This window comes from Haliotis rubra, unplaced genomic scaffold, assembly GCF_003918875.1.
Source record: "Haliotis rubra isolate DU_JTF1 unplaced genomic scaffold, ASM391887v1 Scf376, whole genome shotgun sequence".
In the NCBI taxonomy this organism is placed as follows: Eukaryota; Metazoa; Mollusca; class Gastropoda; order Lepetellida; family Haliotidae; genus Haliotis; species Haliotis rubra.
Window position 1 is genome coordinate 590,547 of NW_025767053.1, and position 17,199 is coordinate 607,745.

General features: G+C 40.8%; 1 protein-coding gene across 1 annotated transcript; it reads left to right on the forward strand.

Moving 5' to 3' along the window:
• The first annotated feature begins 13,926 nt into the window (after positions 1-13,926).
• Positions 13,927-14,487, forward strand: LOC124286102. Its single transcript, XM_046722434.1, has one exon. The coding sequence runs from the start codon at positions 13,927-13,929 to the stop codon at positions 14,485-14,487; it is 561 nt and encodes a 186-aa protein (XP_046578390.1).
• The last annotated feature ends 2,712 nt before the right edge of the window (positions 14,488-17,199 follow it).

A 17,199-nucleotide genomic window follows, 5' to 3' on the forward strand; every position in this document is an offset into this window, starting at 1 on the left:
ACATAGGATTTTAAAAGATTTACATGACTTTGGTTTACGAGGTCGTTTGCCTCAATTTATATCCAATAATTAAAATGACAGGCAATTTCAAGTCCGAGTGGGTTCAACCCTCTCTGATCATTGCCTCAAGGAAGTATTTTGTCTGTCACATTGTTTAGCATTAAGATTAACAGTTGATCCAAGGTTTTAAATGATTCAATTGATGGATCATTATTTGTGGATGATTTTAATATTTCATGTCGTGGTAAAAATATATATATGTATACCATTGAACGGGAAATGCAGTTGTGTTTAAATAAAATAAATAAATGGTGTCTTGAAAACGGCTTTAAATTTTCTAAATCAAAAACTAATTGTATACATTTTTGTAGAAACATATAAGCCTCATAAGGACCCAGAACTATCTTTAAATGACACTCCCAGTAAGGACATTCCTTGGATGAAGAATGATGGCAACCCGCGGAGTTGACACAAACAGGTGTTTCGTTATTCTTTTTAACTGTAAAGCGTTTGACCTGACGTACTCCTTGGGAGTGCAGTTCAGTCATTATATCAATTTCGCTCATGTCTGAAAGGCAACGTCCAGTATCCCGGACGATGCCCGTGCTGCTATTTAGCGTCCTGTGAGGGAACACCTCCACAGGACTGACTGACGCCGCTTTTAGCAATATTCCAGCAATATCACGGCGGGGGACACCAGAAATGGGCTTAACACGTTGTCCCCATGTGGGGAATCGAACCTGGGCCTTCGGCGTGACGAGAGCCAACGCTTTAACCACTAGGGCTACCCCACCGCCCACCTCCACAGGAACATTTGCTAACGATTTTGTTTTGAGCAGAATTTGTGACTGTATTTGTTTCCTGCACTCGCTTAGCAGGGAACCAGATCTCAACTTTTTGATTTCCTTCACGTCGGCCAAACCTTTAATGCCCTTTGATACACCAAAGGGATTAAATTTTAAAGAGCCACCATCAGGAGCACACATAACTAGAAAACGGGGACAATTATCAGGATTGTTAAGGCTGCTTGACCGTCATCTTCTGAAGACAACAAATCATCAGAATCGTGTGAGTATTTTTTTTGAGTGGGGTCGCCATGATAGAAATTTATATAATTCATCGTCCTAGCTCCAAACCCACCATGGAGTGTCAACAAGGACGATGTCCCAAGTCTGTGGGTCTCCAACGGACGACACCAGCGATACTAGGAGGGTATACTCAAGCAGGAACATATCTTGAAAAGATAGATCCTACCATATTGGCCCATGAGCCAAGGCCTTCTGGAATATAGGCAAATTAACAAATCAATAATTTGTTTTTGATTATGTAACGGCAACTGCAGTTGTGTTTTAAACAAAATAAATAAATGGTGTCTTGAAAACGGCTTTAAATTTTCCAAGTCAAAAACTAATTGTCTACACTTTGGTAGAAAATATAAGCCGCATACAGACCCAGAACTATCTTTAAATGGTACTCCCATCAAAGTTGTCAAGGAGGCCAGGTTGTTAGGTCTAATTTCTGACTCCCAATTAACTTTTTTGCCGCATATTAAATTCCTTAAAGCCAAATGTCTGAAGGCCCTCGATTTGTTGAAAGTTGTTTCCAACTCAAACTGGGGAGGGGATCAAATTACCCTCCTCCACCTATATCGATCATTTGTCCGTTCGGAACTTGATTATGGCTCAATCGTATATGGTGGAGCCTGCAAAAGCAACCCAAAGCTACTTGATTCTGTCCACCACCAAGGCCTAAGACTTTGTCTTGGGTCTTCTAGAACTTCTCCTGTTGACAGTCTCTATATTGAGGCCGACGAGCCATCACTTAACCAACCCCTTATAAAATTATCCTTACAGTCTATAACAAAACTACATTCTAACGAGTCTAATCCTGCATTTAACTGTGTTTTAAATCCTCTTTATGCGGATTTGTACAACAAGACGTCTTCTCTTGTTCCGCCTCTTGGTTTAAGAATTAATCAAAATTCTGCTGCTGGCATTGAGCTGGAAATAATATCTCCTTCCCGTCTTCTCCTCCTTGGCAACTGGTGAGGCCTAAAGTTGACCTAACTCTGACAAAGTTTAAGAAATCGGAAACTAATGAATTACACTATAAACAAGAATATAATCAACTAAAGAATAAATATAATACATACAAATCCATATTTACAGATGGGTCCAAGGATGGTGGCGCAGTGGCATGTGCAACTGTCATTGGATACCGAACAATATCTTCTCGACTACCAAATAACAGCTCTATTTTCACAGCGGATCTGTAACACCACCACTTCTTATTCAATACTCCGATTTTAAAGCTAGCATTAGAACTTACACCCGGGATCTGATGCAGAAGAAGTGGGTCACCCAAGTAGGTATAAATAAATTCCATGAAATAAAACTCTATATTGGTTACACCTACTTGGGTTGTCAGTTCAGATAAGAGGAGGTCATCATGCGACGATGTCGCATTGGCCACACGCGTTATACTCACAAATACTTGTTAAAAGGTGAAGAGGGGCGGTGGGGTAGCCTAGTGGTTAAAGCGTTGGCTCGTCACGCTGAAGACCAGGCTTGATTCCCCACATGGGCACAATGTGTTAAGCCCATTTCTGGTGTCCCCCGCCGTGATATTGCTGGAATATTGCTAAAAGCGGCGTAAAACTAAACTCAGTCAGTCAGTAAAGGTGAAGATCCTCCGTTTTGTATCCCTTAGGATGATAGAGTCACGGTCAAGCACATCCTGCTTGACTGTGTTTAATATTCCATCACAAGGGATCAGTATTTTAATGTCAAAACATTGAAGGATCTTTCTTATAATGTTAATTATCATTTTAATAGTTGAATTTTTAAAATAATTAGATTTGTTGACTGATCTGAAAAAATAGCTAAATATTTTATTGTTGGTAGTTTATATTAGTAACTGAGATTGTTTGTGGCTGTACCCTCAAAGGGGTTAACGTAGCGTAAAATTATTGTCCTCCTGAGAGGGTACGTAAGTCTCAAAACTTTCAAAGTCAATTTAAACTTCCCAGGATTTTTAGACGTAGCATTCTTGTCTTTTTAATTGTAGCTAGCATTTCTTACAATCGCCAGCAGCTGAAGGGATGGTGTAAATCCAACTAGGGTCCATGCAGGTAGGCAAGGTACTGTAAGTCCCCTTGGCCCCTAGTTTGGTGATCTACCTTCTGGTGTTGGCGATCTATAGCTTGGTTTTATATTGTATTGTCCAAATAGTGCTACCAGTTTTAATTCTCCATACTAGTTTTAGTTGTACTTGTGATATTCTAGTTGTTTTACTGTCCTTCGTCGACAGGTTTTCTAATATACATATATTTCATTTCAATGCAAATGTTCTCGTCACGATATGGCTGAAATATTGCCGATGTGACGTTAAATATTAACTCACTCACTCACTCACTCACATCCTGCTGGACTGTGTTGAATTCTCTATCATAAGGGATTAATATTTCAATGTGAAAACAGTTAAGGATCTTTTAACACTGTTAATTTTCATTTAAAAGAAAAGATTTAATAGATGAATTTTGAATAATATCTTCTATAGTAAATGACTTGTATTTCAATGATTGGTAGTTTAGATTAGTAACTTAGAGTGTTAGTGGCTGTATCCTCAAAGGGGGTTGAAGTACTGTAATGCTATTGTCCTCCTGAGAGCTTTAAAAAATAAGTCCCAAAACGTTTAAAAGTAAAATATATATTATCATATTTTTAAATGTAGTATTTTTGTTATTTGAACTGTTGGCTAGATTTTCCTACAATCGCCTTCTCTTGTTCCGCCTCTTGGTTTAAGAATTAAACCATTTCTTTCTGCTGCCGGCATTGAGCTGGAAAATATAGCTCCTTCCCGTCTTCTTTCTTCTCCTCCTTGGCAACTGGTGAGGCCTGAAGTTGACCTAACTCTGACAAAGTTTAAGAAATCTGAAACTAATGAATTACAGTATAAAACAAGAATTTAATCAATTAAATACTAAATATAATACATACAAATCCTTATTTACAGATGGGTCCAAGGACAGTGGCGCAGTGGCATGTGCCACTGTCATTGATCAGAACAATATCTTCTAGAATACCTGATAACAGCTCTATATTTACAAGCAGAAGCTAACGCCATCTTAACAGCTCTTAAAATATATTCAAAGACATCCCAAACATAAACAATATATAATATTTTTTACTCTCTTTCTTGCCTTCAGGGTATTAAAAATCTATCTTGCAAACATCCACTTTTAATTGAAATAATCGAGATTATATAATGATCTTGCTACTGGCCAATGCGACATCGTCTTCTGTTGGTTACCCAGCCACGTTGGCATTTTTGGGAATACAATGGCCGATCTTGCTGCCAAGGCAGCACTTAACAAATCTGTGACACCACTTCTTATTCCATACTCTGATTACAAAGCTTGCATCCGTGATCTGATGCAGAAGAAGTGGGACACTCAAGTAGGTATCCATAAATTACATGAAATAAAACCCTATATTGGTTACACTTACTTCGGTTGTCAGTCCAGATTTGAGGAGGTCATCATACGACGATGTCGTATTGGCCACACAAGATATACTCATGAGTACCTATTAAGGTGAGGATCCTCCGTTTTGTATCCCTTGGTGCTTTGAGACTCTCTCAGGCTTTTGGGGTGCCTTGGTGATTGCTTTGGTGGATGGGGCCTTGGTAGGTGGCATCTTTGTGGGTGTGTTGGGTGCTGTCTTGGTGACCTTCTTTGCCTTCTTTTGTTTTTCTTTGGATAAGTCTTGGCAGGAGTGGCCTTGGGAGGGATGCGTTTTCGATGGACAGGTTTGGGCGTCGTGCCTGTGACCTCTGGATCGTTGGAGAACAAGGGTAGAGTGTAGGTGGCACGTCGAAGATCTTACCTGGGCGAGTGAGCCCAGAGATTTACCTGGAGTTTATCCAGCAGCTTGATGTACAGTACTTGATTGATCAAGGTCATAGAACGACCATTCCTCAACTTGAACACGATGTGTAACAGCTTGCTGAGGAATGTCTCCTGCATTTTCTACGGCATGCGAATCGTTAATACCTATGAGCACCAAGCAAACAGAGTTGTTGGCGCTGTCGGAGAGGAGCTGTAAGTGGTCCTGGTGATACGACATGCAGTAATAGTCTTCCTCCGTCAACTCATGGAAGCGGCCCATCAACCCATACAGTGTCTCTCTTTTCGGATGAATACCCGCCAGCTTGCGGATGATCGACAGTAACTTTCGTTCCATCACTTGGATCTGGTCCTGAGATCCATGTAGGTCGTCTTGTTCAACTGGTTTTGAGCCACATGTTGTGGAGATTGGTGAAGTCAGAAGCCAGGTCCTTTGCCTGCGAAACCATGTTGATGAAAGAAGAAGGGAGGTTGCCTGGAGATGTCATGTTCAACGGCTGAGCTGCTGCGACGGATGACCCACCCTGAATGATCCTGAGCTTTAGGGAGATGCAGGGCGAGCTATGACGTCACTTCAAATCGTGTCACGATGCTGGTGCTCCTGCACAACGCCTTGCACCGCTTTTTCTGAACCGTTCTAAAAGTATCTCTCTTCTAGATACGATGCGACCACAAAGAGCATGGTAACTCGGTCAGAAATGCCTCTTTTATATACAGGGTGATGATGACGTCACTTGTTTTTTTTTCAATGGTTTTGTTTCTCAACAATGGATGGCGTCACTTGGGGTGACCATGACATCCACCTGGATCACTATCGCAAAAGAAAACGGAAACAGGCCGTTGGATTCACCAAGTCCAGATGGAAAAAGTTCTGTTCAACACCACACACGGTACGGTGAAGATGATGCACCAGGATGCCTGCAAATGTTCCAAGGCTCAACTGGATCTCTTTCCTGTCCCCCTGTGATGACTTTGGTTCAAGAAGGTCAGTGGGTTCATTACAACCCTCTTGTTCTACCTTCAGTCATGGATCCCATCCATTTAATCATTGCTAGCCTTGTCAATGCCTACATCGATTTGAGTCAGTGTTACTTCCTGCATCTTTGGTCAAATATAAGCCTTTTGGTCAAATATGACATAGATTCTAATGTCGTTGTCAAGCAAGCATCTTATTTACAGCAAAACTGGAAAAGTATTAGAAATTTAAAACAACACATTTGTTTATCACCAGACAATAACAAACATTATTCATGATTTTCGAACAGACAAAAGGAAGGAATTTTAAAACCATAATGAAATTAACAAGTTAAACATGTTTTATTTCTCTCAAACTCAAGGAATATTGTATCAGCTGCTTCACTGCATGTTCCAACATGTTGTTTAAGGTGCTCATTAAACACACAAAAAGTTGCATTTACCTTAGAGTATACGTGACGTCACCACGTTTAAATTAATATGACTATCAAATTTTAGGGTGTTCCCATACTTTTTGTTTGTAGTATATTATCCAATGACCCTTGGGGCATAACTTCTCAGGTTGGGAAGTTCAATTAAGGGTACCTTTGTGGATAACAACGTCTTCGTGAGGGCGATACAGATTATGGTATCGTTGTCAAGCTGGAATGAAATACTGTCAACGCGTAGATATGTGTTGGAAGGTGAATTAGCTCATAATTGAGACGATCAATACGTTGTTGAAGACGAAGGAATACGTTGAGTTCAAACTTCTTTACTTGGTTATACAGTACATGATAAAAGAAGCATACATGAATTAGGTGAGCGGATTTCCAGCTCAACCCCAGGGCGTTTCCTACGAGCGGCATTATCCTGCTCGCAGCCATCACTACACAGACAGTCGGCATACCCCACTCCTTGACAATATAGATGTGAGCATATTTACAGTTTTTGACAACAATGGACAGGCGAAGACTCGACAATGGACAGATAGAGAAACAACAGCACTTCCGTGGACCAGTTGATGTAATGGCAGACACGGCCAAGGGGTATGATCAATTAAGGCTATAAATGTCTCATACAGTAATAACTGTATTAATGAATTAGACGCTATGACAATACCACCGCAGTTAATGTCAAAACAAGTACAAGTGACGGCCCACACAACAACAGAAATACTCTGAAACCCCGCAGCAAGGTTAAAGAGATCTGGACGCCTTGCATTAGTACTATTTGATAGAAATTGATAGCGAGTGAGTTTAGTTTTACGCCGCTTTTAGCAGTATTCCTGCAATATCACGACAGGGGACACAAAAAATGGACTTCACACATTATACCCATGTAGGGAATCGAACCCGGGTCTTCAGTGTCACGAGCAAACGCTTTAACCACTAGACCACCCCACCGTCCCTGGTTATTGATAGACTCATTATAGTCAAAATCGTATCCTTCTTTTCACATGTTGGCTTTCGTATTGCTTCATTTATGTATTTGTGACTCACATTTATGTTTACAAGATTCACTTGGATGTGGAATGTACGTACGTGTAACAGGTAGTAATGGAATAATTATGAAGTACATAAGGTAGTGAATTTTAACTTGAGCAGTGATTGTACTACAATGTAAATGCTACTGTACTACACCTGATATCGCAATTACATGGAGACGAATCAATGGGCATGACGAAGCTTCTGTATATATTGTTTCACTTGAACATCAGAAGCTCGAACAATATATCTGAAGAGGGTTCCAGGGTCGTAAGAACAATTGTAGTGTTTCTTGTCCAACAGTTGCCACGCCCCATCTTGCTCCAGCCACTGCATCAGAGGTTCCAGCCTGTTGATGTATTCCTTTACCTCAGTGTATCGAGCGTCCAGGATCCCGAAACATATCACACCTCCTGCAACGGACAACGACGACCACCAAATCAGTGGATTTGTCCACAGGTCAATTTCTGCAGGGCATACTGGCTAGAATTAAACTATTTCAAAGACATATATTTCCTGAAGAGGTCTGGTATGTATTGTCAAGTGTCCTGACCCATCACCAATGTTGGGAGTAATTTCGGTTGCGTGAAAATATATGATCCCAGTATCCATAACCTTGCCGTATAGCTGAAATACTGCCGCTGTGACTGTTAACGTTAACTCACTCACTCACTCACAAAAACTGGTCACAATCACAAATTATCAATAAAATCCAACGTACATATTGTGTGTGTTTTTCATTCTGTTTTAAATACACCATAGTCTGTTTACTGACTTGCTAACTATCTTGGTTCAGTGACATCACACATTTTCGAAGTGGCTTGATGTTAAAAAGAACTTAAAGTTTGTTCTGGTATTACTCAGGTTCTATCTATCTCTCAGTAATACGTTTAATACATAGGATTTGTGATAGTGATCTCTGGAACATCGCAGTCTAAAAACGGGTACTTCAATGGAACTTGTCTGTAAATCCGAATCTCAAACACATACGAATCAGGAACACCACTTCAGGTGAACCACGTGAAGAGGAAGTAAAATCCCAATACCCGGCTTCACAAGTCGCACCATCTCTAGCAACGCAGCACAAGGTAGCAGCCCGATGTTGAAAGCCCCAGCTGCCACCACGCAGTCGTAGGTGTCTGAAAGTTAAGCAAGCGATATACATACCACCCACAAAACAAAAGATGAAGTGAAAATGAAGATATATGTCAATCAATTTCTGTAAACTGTATATCGGACCTAGTGAAACGTCCCTGAATAATAAAATCACCCAAAAATGGAATACATACTATTAGCATGTATGAGCTAATTAGGATGTTGCCTCTATCAGTGTGTTTTCAGAGAACGATGCATTGCAATAGTTAAACGGATATGGAAATCAATCTGTTCTCCAAGCTTCGAATGTATTTGTCAATTATAACTGTCTTGTGATGTACACGTATCATCAGTTACAGTATCGTATGAAGAATAGATTTGACTAACTGTTAGTGACGACTGATTGGCGATTTGAATGTTGAGTGAGTGAGTGAGTGAGTTAATATTTAACGGCACATCGGCAATATTTCAGCCATATCGTGACGAGAACATTCGATATTAGAATGAAATATATGTATATTATAAATAACCTGCCGACGAAGGGCAGTAAAACAACTAGAATATCACAGATATCAATATAAAACTAGCGAACAAAGCTAAAATATTCCAATTAAAGAAGACAATACAATGTAAAAATGGGCTATAGATCGCCAACAACTGAAGGTAGATCACCATACTAGGAACCAAGGGGACTTACATTACTTTTGCTACCTGCATGGACCCTAGTTGGATTTACAGCATCCCTTCAGCCATTGGCGACGGAAGAGAAATCTAGCCATAAATTAAAAGCACACATATTCTACGATTAAAAACCTGGTACACTTAAATTGACTTTGAAAGTTTTTGGACGTACGTACCCCCTCAGGAGGACAATAATTTTACGCTACGTCAACCCCCTTTGAGGGTACAGCCACTAATAATCTCAGTTACTAATATAAACTACCAATAATAAAATATTTAACTATTTACAAATCAGTCAACAATCTAATTTTTTTTTAAATGCAATAATTAAATGAGAACTGACATTATTAAAAAGATCCTTCAGAGTTTTGGATGTGAAATAGATATCCCTTGTGATGGAATATTCAATGCAGTCAAGCAAGACATGCTTGACTGTGATCCTTTCATCACAAGGGGTACAAAACGGAGGATCTTCGCCTTTCAATAAATATGCATGAGTATATCTGGTATGGCCAATGCGACATCGTCGCATAATGACCTCCTCACATCTGGACTGACATCCCAAGTAGGTGTAACCAATGTAGGGTTTTATTGCATGTAATTTATTAATACTTACTTGGGTGTCCCACTTCTTTTGCATTAGATCGCGGATGTATGTTCTAATGCTGGCTTTGTAATCATAGTATGGGATAAGAAGTGGTGTCACAGATTTGTTGAGGGCTGCCTTAGCAGCAATATCAGCCATCGTGTTCCCAGGAATGCCAACGTGGCAGGGTTACCAACAAAAGACGATGTCGCATTGGCCAGTAACAAGTTCATTGTACAATTCAATAATTCCTAATAAAAGTGGATGTTTGCAAGAAAGATTTTTAATAGCCTGAAGACACGAAAGAGAATCTGAAAAGATGATATATTGTTTATATTTACGTTTTTTTAAATATATTTAAGAGCTGTTAAGATGGCGTTTGCTTCTGCTGTAAATATAGAGCTGTGATCCGGTATTCTAGAAGATATTGTTCGGGAACCAACGACATTGAATGTTGAGTGTTCCAGATTTGTATATTTGGTCCATTTGTGTTATACCATTGAGTTAACCATATGATACTTTGAAAATTCAAAATAATTCTTTTTTTTTTCATTGTTAATTACACGTCCATGACCGTTGAATTCCTTAGCTACGTTCGTCCTTCTTAACCGGAATGAAACGCCGTAAAGGTTATCTAATATCCTACCCCGTTAATGCAATCGGAGACTATATGTCTCTCTCCCTCTCCCTCTCCCTCCCTCTCTCTCTCTCTCTCTCTCTCTCTCTCTCTCTCTCTCTCTCTCTCTCTCTCTCTCTCTCTCTCTCTCTCTCTCTCTCTCTCTCTCTCTCTATTTTCATTTCACTCGGTAAATATGTGAGTGATAAATGTATGAATATCGGCTGTGTTTTGGCAAACTCTTCCAAACTGAAACACTGCTTTTCATTATCTGAAATGTGCGGCTAAACAATGGCACCAATGACTTATCACCATCATCATCATCATCGATAACATCATCGCTATGATGATCTATATTAAGAGGTGCTCAATTAAATTCCATGTGTATAGTTTGCAGAGTGATTTTACTTTCGGTCAACGCTTCATGTATGACTGTTGAGAATGTAATTCAATTACTTATATTATAGTTTATAATAAATTTTATTTCAGCCAGAAGTTTGAACATTAATTATTTATTATAGCAATGACTTCTCCCTTGCAAAACTGTATAATGATATATCCCCGCTATGCAGGGTTTGTTTCATGAAGCCGAGACGGACGGCATGGTCTGCCAAGAGAAAATCGCGTATGAGCAATTATGTGTCGAGAAACCACTCTTCATGTATATATTATTGATTCTATGTCAAGAAATAAGTTTCATATCGTACATTATATATTAGTAACACGTTATGAATATTGAATGTAAACTAATGTAGTTGTAGTATTAGTTTCGGTCAGTTGGCAGCAGTCTGTAAACAATCGAGTCTGGACAAGACAATCCAGTGATCAACAGCATGAGCATCGATCTAACACGTGACGCTAATATATGGATCAAATTAACATAATGCTTATGGAATATTTTTAGTGAAAATACAATCAGGATAATTATAGCGTATACCAATATGTCATAGTTTTATTGCACGTACGCACGAGTGCACACACTAGGGCATAAACTAAAGAAAACAGTGGGCCATATTACAACAAGAGTCGGCTAAGTATGAAAAGAATAACTGGAAAAGAGCCAAGTATACCTAATTATCATCTAATGGAGGGTGTTATCGATGCAATAAAGCAATCTGATAAACTTGGTGTCCAAATCTGATAGCTATGCAAACTACGTCAACGAACTACTTTCATAAAACTCCATACACGGCATGCGAATCATATACGTTTTAACATTTCACTGATAACTTTGTCGCGAGTTTACATTTCGTTGACGAGTTTATAAACAAACATAGCTGCCCCCATTCTCAAAATTGGTTATTCTGTAAGAATTGCTGACAGAGGGTCTGGAGTCGTTACAGCAGTAATTGACTTTGGAAAACATGAAACGGATTATTTCGTTCAAATTCTAGGTACGAATGATGAGGCACAAGTGAAAGGCGATTGTCTAAGAAAAGTACCAACCAAGGATTGTGATCTGTCGATCACTATACAGATGACTAATCGATTCCGTCAGGTATCAGAAACTGATATTGATGAGGTGATTACCCGCATTGAAAATAGAAACACTACCAAGAAAACCCTGCCCGATTTGTTGTTCTTTATAGACCGACAGATCTCATTTTAAGCATGTGTTATGTTTGCACTGTATTAGCGACTTGTCACAACCATAAAATTATGCCGCCGTCATGAACGACCTTCACCTTGGTGTACCGCTAAGTATTCTTATGCGAATGCTCGATTCTCTTCATATAAATTCACATATGATTTCCCTTCTTTTTTTAGAATAATTTTAAGAATGACATCATATGATAAAGCGATTATTAATCTCGTGTGTTTTTGCATCATTAATATCACATATTAGGACAAAAAATTATGCATTATGCTCTCCAAAGGCACGAATAATACATTTATTATTCCTGATATATGATATTAATGATACGGAAACATACTCGGTTAATAATCTCAATGTAATACATTAAGAATTTTGTGTTTATGTTGCCATGCGGCGTTTCCGACACAAGGTCTTCTGACCTTATATATTGTATCTAAATAGCTATCTACATCTCAAAAGCTCAAGACAGAAAACGACGCATACATTTCTGTATGTTATGAGAAGTGAGTGAGTAAATAAGTTTAATATAAATCACTTCATTCCCGGCAAAATTGTCTAAACTGCTGAACTGGAATGGAATCAGCTGGGGTCCATGCAGGAAGTAAATGTACTGTAAGTCTCCATGGTAGCTAGTGTGGTGATCTACCTTCAGCTGTTGGCGATATATATCTTGTTTTTTTTATATTGTATTGTCTTCTGTAGCTGACATATTTTAGATTTACCTACTAGTTCTATATTCATAACTGTTGTTTTTACTGTCCTTCGTTGAAAGCCTTTTTATAATTTACATGTATTTATGGTGAATTTAAGACTTGGTTTAGTCACGATATGGCTGAAATATTGCAGATGTGACCGTACATCTTTACTCACTCACGTGGTATATACAAAAAGAACTTAGTTTTGCACCCCCTGACCTAGTTCACGACTGGATGAGCCCCGATCTTAACCCTTTGAAGCATATCTGGGACGTGACTGGTCGTCGTGTGCAACAAAGGGATCCTTCAGTACAGAAACTGGCCCAGTTCGAAGCTGCTTTACACGAAGAATGGCGTGGACTGCTTCTTAAGAGGATCAGGAATCTGACAGGGGGTATTAGGAGGAGGGTGCTGGCTGAGAGTGCTTTACACAAAACCTATTCCGACAGACACGTTGTGGGTTAAATGCTAATACAAGAAGGTTCCTACTTGGATGGACAACATAAATATATCATGCATGGGGCTTCATGTTTGTAATTGTAAGTGGTCGATCAAATCTGGAAAAAGAAAACATTTGAAATCCCCAAGCAGGTCCCGACTGCTCATAACCCCCGAGCAAGGGTCTTAACTCGCTTGCAGATATCATAAGTCATTTTGCCCCAACCAAAACAAATTAGATGACGTAATCCATACGAGTGTTGTATTAAACCGTAATCTTTCAGATAGTTCCAGCAATGTTTCTAGCATGCGTGAATATCAAAGATAATATACCGAAATGCAAATATGCACAGTACATCTTAACCGATGTAATCATAGGCCAATACAGAATACCTTTGGCATAATTTAGAAGCAGTTCACGCAGGTTAGTAGATGAAGTTGACTTTCACGTTTTGCTTGTATGTTGTATATATGATAATTTAAGAAAAAACATACATTGAAGAAAAGTATTGTTAAAAGTGTAAACAAATAAATGTTCATATCTGTAATGTCACATGTGAGCAAAACAACTTCGCAAAATCTTTCTCGGTATATAAACTTAAGTACAAAAGAAACGCTACAAACAAAAAAATTATAAAATATGAATTACTAAAAAAAAATTTTAGTTTCCAGGTACAGGAACTATATCACCCGAACACATCTTAGGTGTTTACAAACAAAAATTGGAACAGAATCCTTGCTTTGTACACTTCCAAACAAAAACATGAAATGCACGTTTTTAGTCATTAAAATACAATTTTCGTTCGACTGGGGTATAAATTCGATGCAGAAGGCAAGCACAGCATCATTGTCTCAAAACGACACCAGAAGAATGCCGAGATTGACAGCGCAGCAGCGAGAAAGAGCATTGGGAATGTTGGAGATGGGCGCCACTCACGACCACGTCGCTCAAACCCTCGGCTGTCACCGCGTAACAGTGTCCAGACTCGTCCAACGATATCGCCAGACTGGCCAGACTACTGATAGACCCAGAACTGGCCGACCCAGGGTTACAACACCACGCGAGGACCGGTACCTGCGCACATTGCACTTGCGCAACCGTTTCCTGACGGTGACGTCATCGGCGGCGTTGGCGTTAGGTCGTCGTGTCAGTCGACACACAGTGACCAGGCGGCTTAGAGCTTTTGGCATCAGGGCTTACAGACCGTTCCGGGGACAGCGGCTGACCCAGGCACATCGACAGAGACGACTGGAGTGGGTACGGCGAGTACTACGATGGCAGCGACGTCAATGGCAGCGAGTGCTCTTTAGCGACGAGAGCAGATTTTCTTGTACCGAAACGATGGCAGGGCACGGGTTTATCGTCGTACTGGAGAACGACAGGCCGCCTGTTGCGTTCAGGAGGTCGTTCCCTATGGAATGGGAAGTGTGATGGTGTGGGGAGGCATTTGTGGAGAACAAAGACGCCACTGGTCATCGTCAATGGCAACCTGACGGCCAGACGGTATATCGATGACATTCTTCGCCCCACAGTACTGCCATTTCTGCGCAATCGCCAACAGGGCATCCTGCTTCAGCATGACAATGCAAGACCCCATGTGGCAAGAATTACACAGAACTTCCTTCAAGCAAACAACGTTAATGTTCTTCCGTGGCCAGCATGCTCCCCTGACATGTCACCAATCGAGCACTTGTGGGACGCTCTTGATCGTCGTGTTCGGCGCCGTCAACATCCCCCAACAAACCGTCAAGAACTCGCTGACACCCTCCAAGAAGAATGGCGGAACATTCCACCTGCTGACGTCAGACGACTGACGTCATCAATGGGTAGAAGGGTCTATGCATGTCTTGAGGCGCGAGGAGGCCATACTCGCTACTAGAGTTCACCATAGTCATTGCTATAGACTTTTCTTTAGCAGAAGTTTATGTGTAAAAAAATGAAAATGAAATTGCTGAAGTGTCGTTAAAAGAATCCTCTGTAATATTGGTACCATATCGTTATTTATAATTGTTGACAAACATCAAATAACTTTTTATGTCAGTCGTCTCAATAAACTTTATTGCATGTTTCTAGTGTTTGTGGTTTCTTCACAGGGTAAGTTTGAAAAGTTGGTAGCGTTTCTTTTGTACTTGAGTTTATATCATGCCATGCTATTGGGAAATGAATCCACAACATCAAGTCTCCCACTAATGGAATCCCAACATCCACTCTCACACTTATGGCATCCCAACATCCAGTCTCCCACTGATGGAATCCCAACAACCAGTTTCCCACTAATGAAATCCCAACATCCAGTCTCACAGTAATGGCATCCCAACATCCAGTCTCCCACTAATGAAATCCCAATATCCAGTTTCCCACTCATGGAATCCCAGAATCAAGTTTCCCACTAATGGAATCCCAACACACAGTCTCACACTAATGAAATACCAGCATCAAGTCTCCCACTCATGAAATCCCAACACCCACTCTCCCTATAATGGAATCCACAACATCCAGTCTCCCACAAGTGGAATCCCAACATCCAGTCTCCAACTTATGGAATGCCAACATCCAGTCTCCAATTAATATAATCCCAACATTAAGTCTCACACTAATGGCATCCCAACATCCAGTCTCCCATTAACGCAATCCCCAACATGGAATCCAGTCTCCCGCTAATGGCATCCCCAACATGCAGTCTCCCACTAATGGAATCCCATCATCCAGTCTCCCACTAATGACATCCCCAACGTGCAGTCTCCCGCTAATGGAATCCCATCATCCAGTCTCCCGCTAATGGCAATCCAACATGCAGTCTCCCACTAATGGAATCCCATCATCCAGTCTCCCACTAATGACATCCCCAACATGCAGTCTCCTGCTAATGGCATCCCCAACATCCAGTCTCCAACTAATGGAATCCCAACATCCAATCTCCCACTAACGGAATCCCAACATGCAGTCTCCCACTAGTGGAATCCCAACATGCAGTCTCCCACTAGTGGAATCCCAACATCCAGTCTCCCACTAGTGGAATCCCAACATGCAGTCTCCCACTAATGGAATCCCAACATGCAGTCTCCCACTAATGGAATCCCAACATGCAGTCTCCCACAAGTGGAATCCCAACATGCAGTCTCCCACTAGTGGAATCCCAACATCCAGTCTCCCACTAGTGGAATCCCAACATGCAGTCTCCCACTAATGGAATCCCAACATCCAGTCTCCCACTAATGGAATCCCAACATCCAGTCTCCCACTAATGGAATCCCAATATCCAGTCTCACAATATTGGAATAATCCCAACATCCAGTCTCACACAGATGGAATCCCCACCATCCAGTCTCCTAAAAAATGTAATCCCAACATCCAGTCTCCCGCTAATGGAATCCCCACCATCCAGTCTCCCAATAATGGAACCCCAACATCCAGTTTCTCACTAATGGAATCCCAACATGCAGTCTCACAGTAATGCCATCCCAACATCCAGTCTCCCACTAATGAAATCCCAATATCCAGTTTCCCACTAATGGAATCCCAGAATCAAGTCTCCAACTAATGGAATCCCAACATCCAATCTCCCACTAACGGAATCCCAACATCAAGTCTCCCACTAACGGAATCCAAACATCGAGTCTCCCACAAGTGGAATCCCAACATCCAGTCTCCCACTAACGGAATCCCAACATCCAGACTCCCATTTATGAAATCTCGTACATCCAGTCTCCCACTGATGGAATCCCAACATCTAGTGTCCCACTAATGGAATCCCAACATCCAGTCTCACACTGTCGGAATCCAAACATCCAGTCTCCCACTAGTGGAATCCCAACATGCAGTCTCCCACTAATGGAATCCCAACATCAAGTCTTCCACTGGTGGAACCCTAACATCAAGTCTCCCACTGATGGAATCCCAACATCCAGTCTCCCACTAATGAAATCCCAACATCCAGTCTCACAGTAATGGCATCCCAACATCCAGTCTCCCACTAATGAAATCCCAATATCCAGTTTCCCACTCATGGAATCCCAGAATCAAGTTTCCCACTAATGGAATCCCAACACACAGTCTCACACTAATGAAATACCAGCATCAAGTCTCCCACTCATGAAATCCCAACACCCACTCTCCCTATAATGGAATCCACAACATCCAGTC